Here is a 21736-nt window from a genome sequence, read left to right as displayed (position 1 = left end):
CTTGCCATTCAGTTTCTTCTTTTTACCAACCACATGGGTTGATAGGTGCACATAAACCACGACCGAATATTTCTGAACTCAAATGGAAAAGCAGTTTTTGCCAATCGCATTCTTTCAGTATCATTCTTGTAAAAGCATTGATATTCTGCAAAGAAAAGGCAAATTATAATCCGTGTTATTAAGGAAAAGTCTTAGGTGCTCTCGATGTATGCACCCCTTCCCTCGTGCTGGAATTATTCTTCAATTCAGGTATCCACACGACTTTGAACATTTCAGTGTCGTTTTGGTGCCTACAACCATGTAAAGGTCTATAATTTTACGACATTAACGTTTGAATGAGAGATTAAAATTAATTATGAGATCAAATCATCCAAAGTGTTAAAATGTCAGTTCACTTAGCATATAGGTGTAGCAATTTTTACTCACTCCAAGAAGAGACATTACATGCCAGCTTCCTTGGTATTAGCTGTAAGTAATAGTAGTTTTTACAATAAGTTCACTAATGACTAGTGATAATGAAGAACACTCTTTTGCCATTGCCCATTGTCGAGAAAAACTAACTTCAAAAGCCCAAATTACAAAACTTGAAACTAAATTATTCCTTTTGAAGAACTTGAAAGTTCAGTAGTTTCAGTGCCCAGTGAAGTACCACTGAAGAGTAGGAGCTTGATCAACTGAAAAGATATTGCATGGATCCTCGGGATTAAACAACAGGCTTTGCTCTTCAACTTTCACAAGTTGAGGCTGCTGATAGACATTACTCAATATTGTTCTCGAATCAGAAAACTGAACCCAGTTCATTGATGGATGCGAAGAGGAAGAAGAGCCAGTGAAAAGAGAAGAAAAAGAAGGTGGGGATGTCAATAGCTGAGCATTTGCATTTTCACTTGAAACGTGGTTTTTGCTCTGTTCGGAAACAGGGGCCTCTGCCTCAACAGCATGACTAGTCTCTTCATTTTCTTGGCAAAGCTTAGCTTTCAATTCCCTTAACTGCAAATCAAACACCCAATGGTATATAATTTGATGAATTTGAAATCAATTAATGCTGTTAACTTCTTGTCACCTAAGTTAACATAACACTATAGTACCTCAGCAGTAAGGGCTTCATTTTCTTGTTGAAGATTATTGTGGTCAAGCCTTAAAGCATCATAGTTAGCTTTGAGAAGGCCATAGTCTCTCTCCAATTCTTTGCTCTTCAAACGAGCGCGCCGGTTTTGGAACCAAACAGCAATTTGTCGCGGTTGCAGTCCCAATTCTTCAGCTAATTTAACTTTCCTATCAGGCTCTAGCTTGTTATCGACCTCAAAATTCTTCTCCAAGGCCTTAACTTGATCCACAGTTAATCGACGCTTCTTTTCTGTAGCTTGGCTAGCTTCCTCTCTGCAGTCTTCTTCTTCTAAGCAATCCATCATGGCCTGAAACTCTCTACCGTAAATTTGCTTTCTCTTTGTACTCGTCTTGTCTTCATGAAAATGATCAAAAGTCTCAGAACCCATAAACAAAAATACTTAACTTCAGGATAAATCTGTAGTTGAATTGTGCTTACCTGCAGATTTATAGACAGTGATCAGAGCATCAAAGGAATCTGAAGAGCTGAAACGCTTCATGCTTAAAGCTAAGACACTAAGCAGAGTTTTTTAGGTTTACTGGAATAGAATTGCAAGAGGTTACAAGATTACCCAGAAATAAAAATGCTGTAAAAGAGTTGTTTTGTTTATGCTTTTGACCTTTGCTTAATAAGCTCAACATCCAAATCCATGTAACCAAAATCCCTTCTAAGGATTTTTTCTTTGAATCAATTTATAAGAGGAAAAGATGCAGAGTAGGGAAAGAATCTCACACAGTGAACTTGGTTGCGGATAAGAAAGAGCAGTCATTTATAAACGCGCCAACTCTATGAGACTGTCAAGGCCAGGCGATTAAAATGTGACGTAAAGTCAAGTTTTTGGAATTGGAACGCTCAGCTTATCTTCTCAGTTTTGAAAAAGGATACAGGACACATATTATAAGCATACGTAAAGTGATAAAAAATAAAAAATTATTATAATTTTAATCATTTAGTTGTGAAAAAGTGTTCTATCTTAAAGGGGTTTTAATATAGTCAGAAAAAAAAATCTTTTGACATGAATATTTTTATTTAATATTTACCATTCATATATTTGTAATTTTTCAGATTAAGAGAAATTTTAATCCTAAATTTTTCTCCAGTTGTTTAGACTGTTGACACGTATTTTTCAATGAATTAAGTAAAGGTAAACCTACAAAATATAAGAATTTAAGAGATGATAGAAATACATTATAAATACTCAAGATTTTTCTCAAATGAGAAACATTTAACCAAGAGACTATATAACATCATTTAGGAGTGTATACAATAAAATCTCGTAAGAGATACCTTCATGTTGATATTCATTAAAAATGTAATGATATCTCTTGAAGGAAAAAAACTAAAACGCATGGCATGAGTTTATTGAATGGTTCAATGACAGTCGTTCCACTTATTTTCTACATTAGTACTCAATCATATACTAAGGCAGCATAGAGGTTGAAGAAACTTTCTCTTTTGGAAAACAATTTAAAGGCCATTTAACAATTTAAAAGAAATGAATCATCATGCGAGTAGATAAAAGAATTCAAGAAATGGATATACCTTGGTAAACTCTCTAATTCTAAGAACATTTACAATAAAAATGAGTTGTAAGAGGATATGAAACATTGAAAGGGGAATAGTGAGAATGGAACTAAAAAAAATTCAACCCGCAAATAAATTTTCAACAGTTGACTTTTGAATAGTGTAATGATCTATATATATATATATATATATAGAGGAGCCGGCTAAGTTACGTTAAAGGGTAATTTTTAAAAACTTCCCCTGAGGTTTGAGCTTATTGCAAGTAGATTGTGAGAATTGATTTATTTATAAAAAACCTCCTACCGTCAATTAAGTTTAACATTGACCGTGCAAAGACAATATTACCCTTAACAATAGTTTATAAACGAAAATAACTAAAAAAAAAACCAAAATTATTAGCTATTTTATACTTTTTAAATTATTGATATTTTCTTAAAGTTCTTATAAAAAATTAAAATTAAAAAATTTAAAAATCCTCTTTAAATTATTGATATTTCCTTAAAATTCCTACAAGAAAGATAAAATTAAAAATTTAAAAATGAAATAGTCATAATCTTTACCTATGATATTGTAAATTTTTAGAATTGACAAGGATAAAATTGTCAAAAAATAGGGTTTGTGCTTTTTGCACCAATAATTTTGGTTTTTTTTTAGTTATTTTCGTTTACAAACTATTGTTAAGGGTAATATTGTCTTTGCACGGTCAACTAACGGTCAATGTTAAACTTAACTGACGGTAGGGGATTTTTTACAAATAAATCAATTCTCGCCATCTACTTGCAACAAGCCCAAACCTCAGGGGAGGTTTTTAAAAATTACCCTTACGTTAAATGTAACTTATGCCAGACACCACAACAGTTGCGGTCCTACTACTGTACACTATTGCTGTGTCTGACGTAAGTTACGTTGAACGTAACTTAGCTAGAGCCATATATATATATATAAACTTAGCCAGAGCCATATATATATATATATATAGACAATTGTCAAGTGTGATATAAATTATCTAACATTAAACAATTATCCCGTAATGATTGGGAGAAACATCAAAGCACGTCTACACTTGGTTGTAAAAACCTCACCTGCATATATATATATATATATATATATAGACAATTGTCAAGTGTGATATAAATTATCTAACATTAAACAATTATCCCGTAATGATTGGGAGAAACATCAAAGCACGTCTATACTTGGTTGCAAAAACCTCACCTGCCTTGTCAGAATTTTCCGGGAAAATAAAAACTTCTTTTTGGGACTTTTCACAATTCATTAGGTTAGCTCAGCGTTAAATTAGAAAGATGGTGATTGCAGAAAGAAACCATAAGAAATCGAATATTGAGTACTTTCAATTTATTACGTCGCTGCCATTCCCCTTCGACAGAAGCAGTACAGAGCCCCACTTTCGAAACATAATGATTGTAAGATCCTTCAATTTATTTTATTGCATATTTTAATCAGGTTTGCTAACATCAAAGAATTCGGGGGAAAAAGGGCCTCGTGAATCATGTGAAAAATGCACCCTTTCATATATCGCAACTTTTTAAAGATGATTCATCCCATGCAGCACAAAGGAAAAATGACATGATTACTAGAATTTTTTAACGGAATGATAGAAATTGTCAATGACAAATTCGTTATAAGATGTTTGATAAACAATCACTTTTTACTTGTCAGGCTATGATATATACGATTATATGGGTTTGTGAGAATACTTAAATCTTTTGTTACACCTTTCAATTTTTTTGGAAAGCCAGTGCACTATACACAACTTGATCCGGAGAGTTTATCAATCACGTACTTTTATTTAACGGCTAATGATCCAAGCATAAAGTATGTTTAAATTTAAATCTGGATTTGGAACGTTTATTTTATTATCTAGGAAAAAAATAATAATTACAATGGCAATTGCTTCTTTGTGCCGACCTTTGATTTGAGAGCAAATAACAAATGGATCACTATTTTGAGACTTTGGCAACACTCAAAACATGTCGGCGGTCAATCTCACCAGTGAAAGCCAGACATCCGATTTCTTCCACTGCAACGATAGTAGATGTTCAATTTATTCAATGCATGACGTTGATGGGGATACGTGTTGTGGGTTTTGGGTCCTCATAATCTCGTCGATCTTGATATCTAATGCATAACTAGATAACAAACAATTATGCATGTAGCTTTTTGTAGGTATACGTCCATTCGTTTTTAACTTCACAAGGAAAGGCATGCCCACAACTGGGTGCCCTCCAAATCCCAAAAGGGAGATCACGCAAGAGAGCAGCAACCCATATCAATATATGGCAATATCATCACATGGCTTTTGTTAGGAGCTTGTTGTCCAATTTTTGTCAAAGGGTATCGACAAATTTTAGTTGCGTGTTCGAAATATTGACGGATAAAAAATACACTAAATTGCTTGTAACGTCTATTAAGTTTCCGTTTTGTGCAAGGAAAGTGATGGGTGTTTTGTTTACTTGCGCCTCGGGGACACTAATGCAAATGGGAAAAGAAAGATAAGGGTCAAAATAAAAAAGGATTCTGAGTTGAGTTGGTGGGGGAACTGTCCTTGTGACTTTGGGGCAAGAGAGCTTCGAGCAATGGCGAAGAGAAGACCAAACATCTATACTGTAAGGGTGCATTTGGTGCGCCTCATTGAACTGGATTAGATTCTAATGTATTATTACTAATATTAAACTATTATATTTTCATTTATCAAAAGAATTAAATAACCACAGGTAGCCACTACTGGCCACTGCCAACCACTATAGGAAATTATGAACTTTCGTTTAAGTTAAATTTGGTATCATTGGAAACCTCTTCTTGATCTTTAGTTAATTGTATTAATAACGTCAGTAATGGAGCTCTCCTTCACCATATATTTGCATTTAAAATTTCATCTATAAATCTACGACGGAAGGAAGTTCCAATGCCAGTGATATTAGTATCATTGTGTAGACGCCGAGAAAATCTAACGGCACTAAACTTGACGTCAAAAGATGCTGGAAAAATTTTGATGATGACAGACGGTGGTGGTTAGTGATGCATTGCTGGCGGCAATAATCGTTTACCGGTGATAAATAATTGTTATCAGTTAAAACTGTTAAAATACATTAAATAAATAATTTAATTTTTTTTTTAAAGAAAAAAAAATATATAGACGAGGTGAGAGCCGAGGGAAGCGTAAGTCTCATTTTGGCTCCAAAAGGTTTCCAATTTATCTACACCATTGTGCTCACTAAACATGGTGCACAAAAAATAATGCAATACAGACCGCATGCCAAACAAACCCTAAACGTGACACATTTATATCCATACGAATTCAAATGGAAGGACTCAAATTTCTTTCTAGTAAGAAGAAAAGTGATTCACCGCTAGGCTATTGAGGGTTCTCCCAAGAGAAAGCAACTTTACTTTAAGCTTTCATATTTCTTTTTCTATTTTGGAAGGCAATATCGAGGATAGGTTGGAAAGTAAAGGGAAATGGGGATCTCTTGACTTTATTGTGCTCTCCAAGCTTGTCAAATACAATAAGTATGGCACTTTCGAGTTTGGTGGGATTGTGTGAACATATTTGATGTTTCAAAAGATTGGTTACTGTTCAGTGAACGTGTGTATTGACAATGTGGAATATAAATGCACATTTCACATTGCCTAAATCTGATGACTTAGTCGACTTTTGCTGTCTAAGTGGAAAAAGTGCTCCAGATTCTGCAGAAATCACCCTCAGTTATGGCACTTTGTAGTTAGTTGGCTACAGGTACTAAATTTCCACAGCCGATCCAGAAAAGTTAGGCAGATGCAACAAAAAGCTGTTTATCCTTACCGTAACGTGTTACAGCCTATAACAAAAGCTACAATGATCAATAGAGCAAAGCAGGCATTTTTTTTTTCCCTTTTTTCACCTGTCATCAACTTGTTTTGCTTTTACAGATTCTTCGCTTTCACTGTTAGTTCCACGAATCATGCATGATAAATGGCTTCCTAAAAGGCAATAGCTTTGCCGAAGTATAGTTGTGAGTACCATCATAAAAGCAACATTACTAAAGAAATAATTTAAGATTCAGACATGGAGGCTAAATAGGATGGGCAATAAAATCACTGTTATTGACTTATGACAATGAAGTATTATTGCTGAAGAACATAAAAGGTGTGAACAAATGAAATTATCAGTAGAAGAATTTCATTAATGATTAAGTAGAAGTAACACCAAAATTTTTTTCAGTAAATTGCACAAAAATAAATTGTTTTGTTTGGGGGGGGGGGGGGGGGTGGGGAAACTATTGTACGACAACTGAGATAAGGGAAACAAAAAGAGATTTTCCGATGGGATATATAATTTCTAAGGAGGGAGCATAGGAGATACAAAATTTATGCCGCCCTGTTGTTACCTGTAAATTAGAATTCTTCAGTTTAATCTTTGGAGTGGATATGTAAGTTCCAACCTCAATAATTTGTTAAGTGTGTATTTCTAACTCTAATCCTAGGATGAACAACAGGAAGAGATGTCAATTCCGGCAACATCCATGGCATTGCAGACCCATTCAGGGACATCACCCTTGGGAAACTACAAGACAATAAAGCCATCATAAGTTTCAACAGCTTAGTTAATATTCACCATGTGATAGCTCAATACTATTTCTCTTTAATGCTAGGTGAGATTCAAAAGCCAATTTAAATGCTAGAAATTACCATTTTCTGCAGAAAATCGCAAACAAACCTGCCAAAGAAAGCGAACAACATTAGAATTCCTGCTAGCACATAGATTTGAGCCGGGAATTATGTAACATCTCGATCAGCCATAAGTTCTTCATTCCAAAAAAAAAAAAAGAGAAGGGAGAGGCAAAACAGCTTAGGGGAGGGCAGTGGAGGGGTGTAATATGAACAAAGCTGATCACAAACATACTCTGGAAACCTTCCTTCAACTATTGATGAATGTAGATTTCTGCTAAGCTGCATTCGTAAGAGAAATAACTTTTAATCACAAACAAAACAAGAGCAAAGTTTAGGAGAATATTCTCATTATAGATCAGATAGTTTGTACCTGCAGCATATAATACAAATTATGATATGACAGAAGCTGAGATCCCATAGCGTCCTTCGTAACAAGACAATGAATATAGGCCCTTGTATAGTTCTTACAAACCTACAATGACAAACAGAATACTGCACAGATAGAATACAACAGAAATCATAGATTAATATCTAAGACAAAGGAACTTCCAGTTAGAAGCATACCATACAAGCACACTTGGGATCAATAGGGCGAGTATCATTAACCATTGCATTGTGTTTGAGTTTTAGCACTCCCTGCATTATGTATCTAATATTAAGTTGCAATCTATGGGATTCTTTCCAGTGATCAGACTTCACAATCATGCCTCCATTCCATAACCCCCCCTCCCCACGAAAAAAAAAAGGATCAAATATTCACATGTGCATGTAGTAAGGTTCTGTAAACCTCATATGCAGATTTCATCATTTTGTAGAAACATATCCTGTAACTTTGTCAAAATTCATTATAAAATACTTCATTTGTCATTATAATTGTGAGAAAGATAAACTAATTCTAAAAAAATCCCAAAGATACCACGCAGCTATATTAAATGCATAAATCCAATTTCTTGTTTAACATGTTGAACAGTCTCTACTTTAAACCAAGCAAATGCTACAGCTAAAACATTAACCTGGATGTTCCAAGTGAACTACATTGTGCATGACAATACCATAGGTTCTTTTCTTTCTTTCATTTTATTATTACGATCTTTTTTAGAAAAGGTTAGAATTTAGAAAAGTTTTGTTCAAACAATTGTGAACAAAAAGCTTTCAAATAATTTCAAAGCAGAATCTATCACCTCAGGTACAAGAGCAGTGCCAAAACGAGCAGTTCGAGTGGGGTAAACACAGTCGTACATATCGGCACCCAAAGCACTGCAAACTACAATATCCAGCGGATAACCAACACCCTGAAATATAGTGCATGCGCACATCATAATATGGAATATCAAAGAGAAGAAGCACACAATTCATTATATAAGGTGGTTTGAAGGATGCAGAGATAAAATGACATATGCCATTTGCACCATAACATATCGTGGTTTATCTTCAGGCAGTGCAGCAGTACACTGAGCAACAACACGCCAAAAAGAATCCTTATCTTCACCGCCAGCAAGACCACCAATAGCATATCTGTCACAGAAGTAAAGTCGGTCAATTCAAGTCCTTGATCTCTGAAAGCAAAAGCCATAAGAATCAATCTAATCTTAAATGAAATGAAAGAGATTTAAACTGGAAACTGCAACTAGTTTCACAGTTAACTCACATATTAAGGGAAAGAATGAACCATTAGGAAAATTGCAGGGAAAGAACAAAACAAAATGGTTGAAGAAAATTAAATGTCGCAAACTCTAATAATGGAAAAGATGGAAAATTATTCATGACCTTGAGAAAATTTCAACATTTTAAAATTTTATATGGCAAAAAATAAGAAACTTAAATTTAAGTATGTGAGTGTTAAGCATATATACCCAGGTAAATTTCGATCCACCAAGCCTCTAACACATATATCCCTGATTAAATGAAAAAGAATGGTGACAAACAACTAGTTTCAGTAAACAGAGGTGCCTATTAATATGAAAAAGAGGCATTCGTGTGCAGGAAATTAAAATTAGCAAAATGATATTTCAATTGAGATTCACCTTAGCACAGGATCTAAACCTCCTTGTACAATACCAAATAAGTTCTGCTCGTGTGGTCTTTTGTGAGCTGTCCAAGGAAAAAAAATAAACAGCAAAAAGTTCTAAGTAACTAGATCAAAAACATTAATGCTGAGATATGATTGCAGATAGTTCAGTTGACACATGCCATATGAATATTTTTAAATAAATGACATCAAGCATTGCATACTGCATCATTCCCATTTACTAGTCAATTCACACAACGTGATACACTAAACCTGAGCTACTAAGGCTAAGAATAACTCAAGTCAACAAGCTCAGACTAACGAGTGCACCAAGGACACTGCCGCATTAGTAAATTTATAACTTGTTTTTTTTTGCATTTTAAACTCATCAGAACGAAAAGCATGAGACATTGAGTATTAGATATATTGCCTGCTATACATCTGTCTACCCAACGAAGCGTGCGATACATAGCCTCCTCAATTCGTGGACCAGTTATGGTGGTTCTCACTACATCATCAAGAGCCATAATTATATCTGCTCCAATTCTGTTCTGCAGAATCATAAGCAGACCAGAAGATACATGTATTAAGTACAATAATTTATTCTTTTATCTGGCGACACCTATTGTTGCACCTGACTCTTCGTGCCCACTCAGTGCCATATAGCAAAAGATAGGTAGAAGAGGCTCTTTTAGCAAGAGGAAAGAAAAAAGGCACTTAATAAAAGAAAAAAGCACTCAATTCTGTTAAAATAAGGCATATAATGTGACCACTATACTTCAACTTGAAGGATATTTTGCCTATAGAGGTAGAAAAATCAATGAGATTTGAAAAGGCACATGGATACTGTTGAACCTGGTCATCCGTATGCATTATTTTACTTATTTATAGTTATTGTTATCGCCGTTGTTACTATCTTTTATTGGAGGATAATTGTAGAATGCACTGCCTCAAATGATAAGATTCTTGGGGAGACCATGCATCAGTTTTAACAAAAAAAGGGTACTAACGCAAAATGATAAGGCTTTCAAAAGATCATATATACCAACTACTGAAAATTACATGTCAAACAGGGAAACCCAGGACATTATAGCAAGGCAAGAGAATAATAAACTTGCACAAAATGAATGCACATACTTGAATTTGAATTGACTCCTCTGGTGTTAAGAGCATAGGCTTTCCATCAACTGGTGACTGAATTGCAATCAACAAGAAAATAGCAACATATTTCAATATTTTAACAAGGAAACAGAATAAGCTTAAGAGGAAGAGCACAAATATACAAAATAGGACAGTAGATGGGCATTCACGTGAGGCACACTGTACTACTAGTGGACAAATAATTATTGGCTAAAAAAAAGAGAAATTGGTGTGATAAAAGGAAAAAAAAAGTTTCCTAAATCTAGAAACAATTACTAAAAAGAATTTGAGATAGAACATGGTCTTAATTTGTTAATTAAAAGTGTAGTTTTACAACTGTCAACATCCAATTAAACTAACACCGCCTGGCGGCTGCAGGGACACAAAGAAAGAAACAAGAAGAGAGATCAACAGAAAATTTTTGGCAATTAAGCAATAATATCAGTCACTTCCCTTTTACTAGCAACACAGACAAAGACTTGTGCATGCACATCCACAATCACAAACACATATCGACACCTAAGCATATAAGTTAAGTCTATAGTTTTAATTTTCTCTGAGATAGCGATTGAGCAAATTCAACACTGAATCTCATGAGAAAAATATCACAGTCTGAACCAAATTTCATAAGCTTTGAATTCATTTCATTAACCAAAGAAATAATAATTACCTGAAATGTTACTCCCTTTTCAGTGATGTCAGCTAAATGCAAAAGAGAGACCTGAAAAATATAAGCAAAGTGCCACTGAGTGTCAAAAATTCCTGCTACATATAGATTCGTGATACAGGAGACTTTAAGCAAATCAAAATAAACATAGGAGATATGTATGCTAATAAAAATAAACCAAACACGTCCAACTTTATGCTAAAGAAGAAAATCTGGAACAAACCAAGAATACAACTGTTAAAAGAATAAAACTATAGCAATATATGGAATATTAAGATAACCATCTGAAAGCCACCAGAGTCAGTAAGCAGTGCTCTAGGCCAGTTAATAAATTTGTGTAGACCACCCAATTCGTCAATAAGTTCGGAAGTAGGACGGAGTGCCAAATGATATGTATTTCCAAGAATAATTTGACAGCCGATCTCCTCGAGCTGATCAGTTGTCAAACCTTTTATTGTCCCTGTGATCAGGAAGACCGACCTTGCCTTATAAAAATATGTGATTAGATACACATATGAAAGTAAATCATCTATATGCACTCGCACCCATATAAAAATGCATTATTTTATCCAGAAAACATCTAAATAAAAGCCAAATAATGTGATCACCAATTGAAAGGAGTATGATATGAACAATGTCTCGTGAAAAAGGTGTTTTTCGTTTTAATTCCGGACACGCCTTCTTTTCTTTGAGCTTGAACATGTAAAGTTAAAGAGAAACTTACTCAGCAATCTGCTGTCTTAAATATAAATTTAATAAATGAAACTCTAACCTTGTGTTCCCACGGGCATAAACAAAGGTGTCTGGCATACAAAGTGAGGAAGTGTCAATTGAGCTGCACGGGCGCGATTAAACCTCCCCAAAACCTAAAAAGTAACAAACATATATAAATCACTGAATCAGTAACAAATAGTTAAACACTGGAAACACTACAGAAAGCAGTGCTCCATACAACAGGATGTACAAATAAAAGAATTCATACAATGCTAAGTTGCTAACAAAGAAGCTCCAAGAATAAACTTCCACATCAAAATAGCTCCAAATGTTAACATTTTAAAACATATATGTTCAATTTTTCTCTCATTATTTACAATAGCCAAAACTTGGCACCATGCCATATTGCACACTGCTTCCATAATAGTACTCTCAGCTTGTGCATTACGTGAGTGTGCTTGCGTCTGAGTGAAGCAGATATAATAATCTTCACCAAAAGAAAACAAAAGCAGCAACAAAAATTAAATGCCTTACCTCAAAACGAAGAGCCATTATACCAAGTCTTTACTTTTTCTCTGTTGCTTTAGCAGCCTATCCGTGGCATTAAAAATGACACAAAAGGAGCAAAAGATCAAAAAAGAAAAAAAAATGATATAAAGGAAAAGACAGAGAGAAAATAGAACCTGGGAATACCAAGTCTGAGACTTAAGTCTTCTTCCTTGGTGGCCGCGTTTGATTGTAGATGATGCCAGCACGCGGGTTTTTTCCTTTGTTGTTTCCTTTCGCGCTTGGGCCTCTTTCGAAATGGGTCAAGCCCATACTTGTTTCTTCCATTATCGGATTTGAATAACCCACAACCGACTCAGCCGGAAATCGGTCGTTGGCATGAGATAACTAATGAGGAGAAAGCTTATGCTATCAAAGGTAATACCAATTATTATTAGGATGGTATGTATGGCTAAATTTAAAGTAATTATTATTTATATCTTCAGACGTAATAATATTTTTTGTGTAATTAGTTGCCAAAAATGATTTTTTGTTCCGTAAAAAAATTATGGTGTGTTTACTTGAGAGTTTAGGGAACAAAAATAAAACTCATGTTTACTTGGCAAAATGTAATTTGAGAATGAAAATAAATTGTGTGAGTCCTACACAATTTGAGAAAAAGAAATGAGAATCTCATTCTCATATGGGGTTGCTCATTCCCAGAACTGACTTTTATATCTCTATAATTTTTTTTTATATTTTCTGAATTACTCTTGTTCAAATAATAATTAATTTTATTATTTTAAATGTCATTATTATTAAATTTATTATTTTAGTTATTATTAATTATTTTTATTAATATTATCATTATTAACATTTATTATTATTATTATTATCATTAATTTTATTTTTTAATTAATATCATTTTTATAATAATATTTATACATGTATCTAGTTAATGAAAATTACATTATTTAATACTATGAGTATTTTAGTAAATTAATTCTCATTCTCATTTATTTTGTCAAGTAAACATATTAATGACATTCCAGCACATTCTTATTTTCATTTATCTTTATCAAGTAAATATTAAAATCTCATTATTATTTCAGCTTATTCCTATTTCTATCCCATTTTCATTCCACTCAATTTCAATTTCTATTTCATAAAGGAATCATTCCGTGTTAGATATTAAATACTGTAATTAAGAGGAAAAAAGTGTTGATACGTAAGTTAAAATTAAAAAAAGGGTTATATTGGCGGATCCGGGTCAGGTACTAAGGTCTCAGTTGTGTACGGGTCTAACAACTTGAATAACCCATTCAAAGAAAATAAAACTACTTCTTCCTGAATAACGAATAGACAGAATAAAAAATGGATTGGTCAGGCTTGTAGCAAGTATAGTAGTAATAATAATAATAGCAGTCATTGCTCGTAAGTCATTAGCGAATGCATGCAATTCAAACTCTTTTGTAGATCTCGTTCCCCATTTAAAAACCCTACCAGCGCCACCAGGATCTGGAGAAGCGTTTTCAGGTCCGATCAATTCTTTCCACTTTGAATTTTATGCATCGACATTAGCTGTTTCCAAAATGTCCTTTAAATTGCTCCTGGAATAAAAAAAAAAATCAAAATAACTGTACGGTTTGTGTAGCAACCAACAATGCTTCTCATTTGTTAATTTCATAAACCCCGTAGCTAGTTGACGCTTCTTTGTTGTTTGATCGCAATTTCGAAATTCTTGTTAAAACGCTCAGTCTCGGTTGTTTTTGAGTGTTTCAGAAGCAGCTATTTGTTGACTGGATCAAGTGATTAGGTAAAAAGCAAAAAAAAGATGCAGCACGTTCCGACTACAATCGAGGAACAGTTGCTCTTGAAAGCAATTAATGAAGAATGTCCATGGGAGAATCTCCCAAAGCGGCTTCAAGCTACACTTACTTCTAAGGAAGAATGGCACAGAAGGTTATTAGTTGCTTCTACTTAGTATCCTTGCTTTATTTTCCAACTATGTGAAATGGGTATTAAATTTGACTAGAGTGAATGAGGTCATTTATAGAGGTGAATTTTAAAATTCTTTCTTATGAACTTGTGGCAAATATGTATGTGACTTCTATTCTATGGGAATGACATGCAGGATCATTGAGCATTGCATTAAGAAGAGACTTCCTTGGAACAAATGTTTTGCACGCAGAGTATGCAAAGAAGGTGAATATTATGAAGACATGGTGCGTTACTTGCGGAAAAATCTGGCGGTGCGTTTTAATGTGAAAACACTTGGGAAACTCTCTAATTATATGTAACATACATGTTGCATTTTGCAAAAGAGTTTTCATTCTGCTACAGAGTTACTCGTTTGTTACCCCTTCTGCAGTTTATAAGTTTTATTGTCTTCTTTTTTGTGCTTGTGCACTTAACTTGTTGTTGACTTCCTTTTTCTACAGTTATTTCCTTATCACCTTGCAGAGTATGTTTGCCGTGTTATGAGGCTATCTCCTTTCAGATATTACTGTGATATGATATTCGAGGTTATGAAAAATGGTAATAGTTTGCCTTTTTAGAAGAAATTAAATTTAAGTATGCTATACTGTTAGCATTGAATTTATCATAATTTTCCACTATTATATACTTAATAATATTTAGAACTCCTCTTGTGTATTGTTGTTAACAGAGCAACCCTATGACAGCATACCAAACTTCAGTGCAGCAGATGCCTTGCGGCTTACTGGAATTGGGAGAAACGAATTTATTGATATTATGAACAAGTGCAGATCTAAGGTGCTGAATCAGTTGCCTGTATGGTCACATATTCATATAGTGTGCCTATCTGTATGCACACATGTTTTTGTGCACGTGTTTGGGTGTCTCATCCATGCAATGGATTGTTCAATGACTGATATTACAATTGGCCAGAGAAATTATTCTGACCACTCATAGTGGGGCCGTGAAGTTGAAAAGAATATTAAGACTTGAAAACCAAATCTGAACCTAAAACAATTGGATAGTCTTTCCTTGATTTCTGATAGATGTTATCAGAATCAGTTGATAAAGTCATGTCTAATGGACCTAATATAATTTTAGACAAGCTTGCTGAAACATTCTGTGTTGGTGATTTCCCTGAGGCATGATTCTGTTATCTGCTGGCTTCACAAATCTATGTAAAGGTTTATTAGATTTAATAGTGTCTCAGCTTAATTTGCAATTCATCTTTATAGATGAAATAAAAGCATTTCACTTATGATATACTCATCTTGAGCTATTCAGAAAATTATGTGGAAGCTTAACAAGTCAATTGCCAAAGAGCTGTTGCCTACTCAACCAGTGGACTTTGTAATTGAACCATGGTGGGGAGTTTGTCTTGTCAATTTTACCTTAGAAGAATTTAAGGTAAGAGATCAAAAGTCCTATTTTTTTACGACTCTAAACAGTGGTCACCTCTTTGGTTTTATATGCATGCATATTTCGGCGACACACAGACACACGTCCATATAATTGCTGTTGAAGCTTCAAGTGGCTTACATGAGCTTATGTTGTTTTCCCTTCCTGCTACAGAAACTCACAGAAGAAGAAACGGCAATGATAGATAAAGTATGTAAAGAGGAGGCTAATTCATTTATCTTGTTTGATCCTGACATTATAAAGGGTCTTTATCGACGGGGACTGATCTACTTTGATGTTCCTGTATATCCTGATGACCGATTTAAGGGTAGGCTGTTCATGTGCAGAATTTTTTTTGCCAAATAATATTCTCTAATAAATAGATGAAATATGTGGTTCGTTTCTGGGTGAATCTCATTTTGTCAGGGGGTAAATGAAATACTGGAGGAGCAGAAGATTTCACAAACCTTTGATTGAATTTATAATGACTTGAGTCTCTTGGATATACATTTTTCCTTGTTCCTTGTTTTGGGATTTTTGTCTGCCTTTCTGGTAATTGAATTTCTGAGTAACTGCTGTACCAGGAATATTAGAGTTGATTCCATTGTCCACTTAGCTGACTTTTCTTCATTGTATAATGCAATTAGATACAACTGCTTTCCTTGTTCTTACTTGTTTGTGTTCTGGATGATGATGTGACTGATCCAACCTTTCTCTGCTTTTCTCATTTATTTTGATTTTAAGTAACAAGTATTTGTGATGATTCAGTTTCCAGGCTTGAAGGGTTTGTTTCCAACAGGGAGCAGTCTTATGAAGATCCGATTGAGGAGTAAGGAAGTTATTTTGGTTAATGATTCATTTTCTGTCATTTGAATGTTGTTTACTTGCTGTACAGAACTAAGATTTTAACACTATTAAACACATTATTCAGGTTGCTTTACGCAGTTTTTGTTGTTTCAAGTGAGAATGCCACTGTTGCTGAACTGGCAGCAACATTACAGGCTGACCTTTCTCAACTGCAAGCAGCTGCATCTTTTGCTTGTCGATTGGGATGGGCAATAAAAATAATTGATCCCGCTTCCATTCTTCAAGATACAAGCGTACCTAATTCACCAAGAGTGACTCTCAGTGATGAAGATGAGGCATATCGTGCTAGTATAGGCTCAGGGGTCATGTCTGGTGATGGTGATTATAGTCAACAAGGAGACAGCACAGGGACAGAGAACTATGGACCATGTGCTGGCCTCGCCCGTGTTGCTTTTATTGTAGATGCCAATATAACATCCTATCTTATGATGGGTTCTGTTTCACCAGGTCTTGTTCCTCCTCTTTTTTGTCCCCCTTTTCTTGACCGTCAAATACAACCATTTTTATGTGGTTGGCATTCCAGCCATTTGAAAAAACTCCAATTCTCTTGGATTCATAATTCATGGACCAGAATCAGATTAATACTTTTGTTAAATATAGTTGTTTATAATGGAATGGGCAGATGCAGGGTTCTCTCCTTGTACCTTTACCCACTTGTACAGCCTTACCATGGCTATGACCCTCTTCTTGTACCAAAGGACCCCATCCCACAACTTTTGCGGAACGGGGTCCTCGGCACACTCCCCAAGAGAGGGAAAAAAAAAAGGAACAAAGCCATTTCACGAATGTAAGTTTTTTCAGGACTGGATTAAGTCCCAGGAGAGTTACTTCTCCATTTTTAGGGCATAAATTGTTATTTTATGGCAGTGATAGGATGACCTGGCCTTCTCTTCAAAAGAGTTGGATTAGTTATCACAATAGTGGTAACTGTAAGTGGATATAAGTTGAGCTGCATGTTTAGCACCTCCTCCTAAGTGGCCTTTTTAATCCTGTGGAAACTCTTATGATAGTTCTGCTGAATAGCCTTTTCAATTCACTTTTGTTACTATTCATGTGTATATTTGTATCTCCTATGGGGCAGGAGTATCTAAGCATCATTCCTAGGCAAAGCTGTTCCACTATTCCAATTTGGACTGAATAGTTAAAGGAAACTATAGATGGATTTTATCTTTATGTCTGGCTTAATCTTCATTTTCCTTTATTCTGTTTCAATAGGATAGTCATGTGAATAGCATGTGACATTTCAATTAGCATAACAGATTAAGACCAAAGGAGATTAATATAAGGAAGAACAAGGATTGGAGAATGCCTGGTATAAGTTGTATGTTAAGCTTCCTTTTTATGATCATCTTCCGAGAGAATTTAGCTATGAAGCATTTCTTGGTCTCTCGGAGTCGAATCTATTATTTCCTGATTGCTGTGTTTGAAGTTGGGTTGTTGGGTACTGTGTTTTATATTCCCTATTAAGAGTAGTATGAAGGAACAAATAGTCAAACTCATTTTTTGTCAAAATATTGTGCATGGGGAATTTAAAATAGTTAGAGTTGGATGTTAAAGATTTGGAATTGTATTTTATCCATGTCATCTTTCATGTATATAATTGCTTGAGTTATACAAGTCTACATTGTTTCTTTCTATTATCTAAAAGTAACTTGTGTATTTCATGTAATATTTCAGGCTTGAAATCTCATGCTGTAACACTGTACGAAGCAGGGAAGCTGGGTCATGCTAGCATTGCAGATCTGTGCAAGGATCTGAGTACATTAGAGGGAGCAAAATTTGAAGGGGAACTGCAGGAATTTGCAAATCATGCATTTAGTCTTCGTTGTGTCTTGGAATGCCTTCTTTCGGGCGGCATTTCCACTGATGTTAAAGCAGTGGAAATTTGTGATAAATTGGACATGTCAGCTTCAAGTACTGACGAGGCTGCTTCTCTGATTGCTGATACAACATTGACTGACAAATCAGAACCCTTTGTTAGCAATGAAGCCAGACACATTATTGATGATTCCATGAATTCGAGGCTTCAGAATGTGCATATTTTGGATCAACCCCTTTCTGGAAGTACTGATGATGTGCATATTTTGGATGAACCCCTTTCTGGAAGTACTGATGATGAGACATCATTTCTTAATTTATCAGAAGATAGTAGTTTGTTAAATGAGGTCTCTAAACCAGACCCAAATTTCCTGAATGATGAGAAACAGATACCTATTGAAGAATCTGATGTTAATAAAGGTACTTTGAGGAAGAAAAAGAAATATCAAGTGGATATTCTCCGCTGTGAAAGCTTGGCTGCTCTTGCCCCAGCAACTTTAGATCGGTTGTTTCTTCGTGACTATGATATTGTTGTCTCGATGATTCCTCTTCCTTGTTCATCAGTTCTTCCTGGTCCAAAAGGTCCTATCCATTTTGGTCCTCCCTCCTATTCATCTATGACACCATGGATGAAATTGGTACTATATTCAACTGTTTCTAGTGGACCTATAACAGTTGTTCTGATGAAAGGACAATGCCTACGCATGCTTCCGGCACCTTTGGCTGGTTGTGAAAAAGCCCTTATGTGGTCGTGGGATGGTTTGACAATTGGTGGTTTGGGAGGCAAGTTCGAAGGAAACTTAGTTAAGGGATGTTTTCTCTTACATTGTCTAAATTCACTTCTCAAATACTCAGCTGTGATAGTGCAGCCCCTAAGCAAGTATGATCTTGATGAGTCCGGAAGAGTTGTTACTTTGGATATACCCTTGCCCCTAAAGAACTCTGATGGCTCAATTGCTAGAGTAGGAAATGAATTGGGATTGTGTGAAGAAGAAAGCTCGAGACTGAATTGTCTGTTGACTGATTTGGCAAACAAGATAGAATTGTGGACAATTGGCTATATCCGCCTATTAAAACTTTTTAAAGAAAGCGAATCGGAATCCTTTTCACCTGATGATGAGAAGTATGACTGGGTCCCACTAAGTGTTGAATTTGGAATGCCACTTTTTAGTCCAAAATTATGCAACAATATTTGTAAAAGGGTTGTCTCATCACAATTACTTCAAGCTGATTCTCTCACTGAGCATCACGACGAAATGCAAGGCTTAAGAAAAAGGTTGCGGGATGTTTGTGCAGAGTACCATGCAACAGGTCCTGCAGCGAAACTTCTTTACCAGAAAGAGCAATCGAAGGACTCATCTCGGCAACTGATGAACTATGCTAGCGGAAGGTGGAATCCGTTGGTAGACCCTTCTTCTCCTATATCAGGAGCCACAAGCGAGTATCAGAGATTAAAGCTTGCTAATCGACAGCGTTGCCGGACTGAAGTTCTGAGCTTTGATGGTAGCATTCTGAGGTCTGTCTTTATCACATATGTGCATCCTTAGTTTTGTTTCCTTCAACCTCTTGTGTTTAACTGCTTTTTGCTCGTCAATGATTTATTTTTTAAACCATGTTTGGTGGGCAGGTTTCTTTATAAGCTTTTCCCATTTATTTATTCTTTTATATCCGTCAATGAAGTAGATACGGTTCCTGTCCACTTCTTGTATTTTACTTTCTTTTTAACACAATCCGTTTTGTAACAAAAAAGATGTAGTTAGTACTAGGTAGGATTTCCAAGGAAGTGTAGGTTGGTTATGCGGAACTGGATGTACTTTTTTCACATAGGTTTGCATGGAATACACATCTTAAGCTGACCCAGGTTTAATTACACTTCACCACCCTTTCAAAATAGTTCATTGTTGCCAAAACTAATTTTTATTAGTTAAAGTGGAGGAAGTTTGTGCTTGCAACTGTCATATGACAATTTTATTCATGGTTTGGGACTTTTGGATCAACTGTGATATTTATTTACATATATTTCTTTTGCAAAAGTGTCAAGAGATGAATAGTATTGTTGTTTCAGTCACTTCAACAAACGAGAATTACTGGCTTTATGACAGAAATGATTATGAAATTTAATTTTAGTGGTCCAAGTTAAAACAAAGTCCAATTTGAAACTTCATTCGGTCTAGGATGGTGAAAATCAATTATTATTATTATTATTTTTTTGAAATATTGGTTATAGTCTGACAATGTATTTGCTTCTATTATGATGTGATTCAAACCTGCAGTAAATGAAACCTGCAAAACCATAATTTTACTATCATGTTTGCAGATCATATGCTCTAACTCCTGTGTATGAAGCTGCAACAAGGCCTGTTGAAGAAACCTCTTCTATGAATGTGGTAAAGCCTGAACCCGATGAAGCTGAGAGCCGAGAAGTAGTTCTTCCGGGCGTTAATCTTATTTTTGATGGAACTGAATTGCACCCCTTTGATATTGGTGCTTGCCTGCAGGCTCGCCAGCCAATTTCCTTGATAGCGGAGGCTGCTGCAGCCTCTGCATCTGTTGCTAGCAAATAGGATTTTGACAATCTTGCTTGGATGTGTATAAAAGAATTTGTCCAATACTAACAATGATGGACTTGAAAAAAAAAAAAAAAAAAAAAAAAAGGTGAGAGGTACATAGGGAACCGGAGGGCATGTGCCTGCACTTATGCAAGGAGTGAATAGAACAATCATTACATGAAATGTCAAAAGAAAGTGATAGGAATAGGAAGTTCAGTTTTTTTCATTTTTTTTCCCCGTCTGTTGATTCACTCAAAGTGAAAGGGATTGACATTATAATACCAGTTATTGTGGTTCGCCATTTTAATGATATGGTGATTATTTGTTATTATTATTATTATTAGGATTTTGCTATGTTACATTTCATGTAACATACACAACCCACAAGAACCACACAATTATGTGGGTCCCATAATTTGTGTGGTTCTTGTGGGTTGTGTATGTTACTCCCTTATTATTATTATTACTATTATTTAATTTATACTGATTGTGTATAAATTAAATTGCAGTGGAATTCATTTCAGTTTATGAAAGAAATTAAACAGAGATTCATTTTCGCTAATTATATTGTTAAATGGTTATGCCTAGGGTTTAGCCCTTTCCCATGACAGAAATATTTTCATAGATGGTTGATTGGTTATGCATTTTGAATCTCCTTTATCCTACTGAAATGGGAGTAAAATCCGAAATAAAATTGCAATAAACACACTGAAACTTAAGAGAAGTGACCCAAGTTATAGGAGGATAATTTTTAATAAAAAAATAATTTAAAAAATCTTAATTAAAATCTTATTAAATTTCATTGTAAA

The 21736-nt window shown here is 34.9% G+C and overlaps 3 protein-coding genes across 17 annotated transcripts; 1 reads left to right on the top strand and 2 right to left on the bottom strand.

Moving 5' to 3' along the window:
* Positions 1 to 376: 376 nt before the first annotated feature.
* On the bottom strand, positions 377 to 1986 carry LOC102618029 (homeobox-leucine zipper protein ATHB-6-like). 2 transcript variants are annotated; one of them, XM_006472492.4, is made up of 3 exons: positions 1841 to 1986; positions 1089 to 1546; positions 377 to 990 (listed from the first exon to the last, which is right to left on the bottom strand). In XM_006472492.4, exons 2-3 carry the CDS (start codon positions 1494 to 1496, stop codon positions 631 to 633), a joined length of 768 nt encoding a protein of 255 aa, XP_006472555.2. In that variant the 5' UTR covers positions 1497 to 1546; positions 1841 to 1986; the 3' UTR covers positions 377 to 630. The 2 variants fall into 2 exon arrangements, with proteins under 2 accessions (XP_006472555.2, XP_006472553.2); XM_006472490.4 differs by having other exon boundaries at positions 1089 to 1462; positions 1547 to 1957.
* Positions 1987 to 6795: 4809 nt separating this feature from the next.
* Positions 6796 to 12716, bottom strand: LOC102616659 (uncharacterized). Of its 14 annotated transcripts, none has more exons than XR_370148.4 (16): positions 12516 to 12706; positions 12367 to 12423; positions 11891 to 11984; positions 11400 to 11578; positions 11122 to 11172; positions 10449 to 10505; positions 9742 to 9862; positions 9328 to 9394; positions 9157 to 9198; positions 8713 to 8818; positions 8485 to 8595; positions 7868 to 7939; positions 7674 to 7775; positions 7536 to 7582; positions 7322 to 7437; positions 6796 to 7196 (listed from the first exon to the last, which is right to left on the bottom strand). XR_370148.4 is itself a non-coding variant. In XM_006472488.4 (16 exons), the coding sequence occupies exons 2-14, from the start codon at positions 12382 to 12384 to the stop codon at positions 7555 to 7557; spliced, it is 1068 nt and encodes a 355-aa protein (XP_006472551.2). In that variant the 5' UTR covers positions 12385 to 12423; positions 12516 to 12709; the 3' UTR covers positions 6796 to 7196; positions 7322 to 7349; positions 7536 to 7554. The 14 variants fall into 14 exon arrangements, 4 of the variants coding, with proteins under 4 accessions (XP_006472551.2, XP_006472548.2, XP_006472552.2 ...); XR_370149.4 differs by having other exon boundaries at positions 7350 to 7437; XM_006472488.4 differs by having other exon boundaries at positions 7322 to 7349; positions 7674 to 7795; positions 12516 to 12709.
* Positions 12717 to 13665: 949 nt separating this feature from the next.
* LOC102616370 (uncharacterized) lies at positions 13666 to 21261 on the top strand. The gene is made up of 11 exons (XM_052441891.1): positions 13666 to 13854; positions 14101 to 14280; positions 14453 to 14570; positions 14760 to 14856; positions 14987 to 15093; positions 15580 to 15702; positions 15868 to 16021; positions 16462 to 16522; positions 16625 to 17007; positions 18238 to 19894; positions 20696 to 21261. The coding sequence occupies exons 2-11, from the start codon at positions 14153 to 14155 to the stop codon at positions 20940 to 20942; spliced, it is 3075 nt and encodes a 1024-aa protein (XP_052297851.1). The 5' UTR covers positions 13666 to 13854; positions 14101 to 14152; the 3' UTR covers positions 20943 to 21261.
* The last annotated feature ends 475 nt before the right edge of the window (positions 21262 to 21736 follow it).

Source organism: Citrus sinensis, chromosome 5 (genome assembly GCF_022201045.2).
Source record: "Citrus sinensis cultivar Valencia sweet orange chromosome 5, DVS_A1.0, whole genome shotgun sequence".
Lineage (NCBI taxonomy): Eukaryota > Viridiplantae > Streptophyta > Magnoliopsida > Sapindales > Rutaceae > Citrus > Citrus sinensis.
Note: the sequence above shows the minus strand (reverse complement) of the source record. Positions and strands in the feature narration are given on the sequence as shown.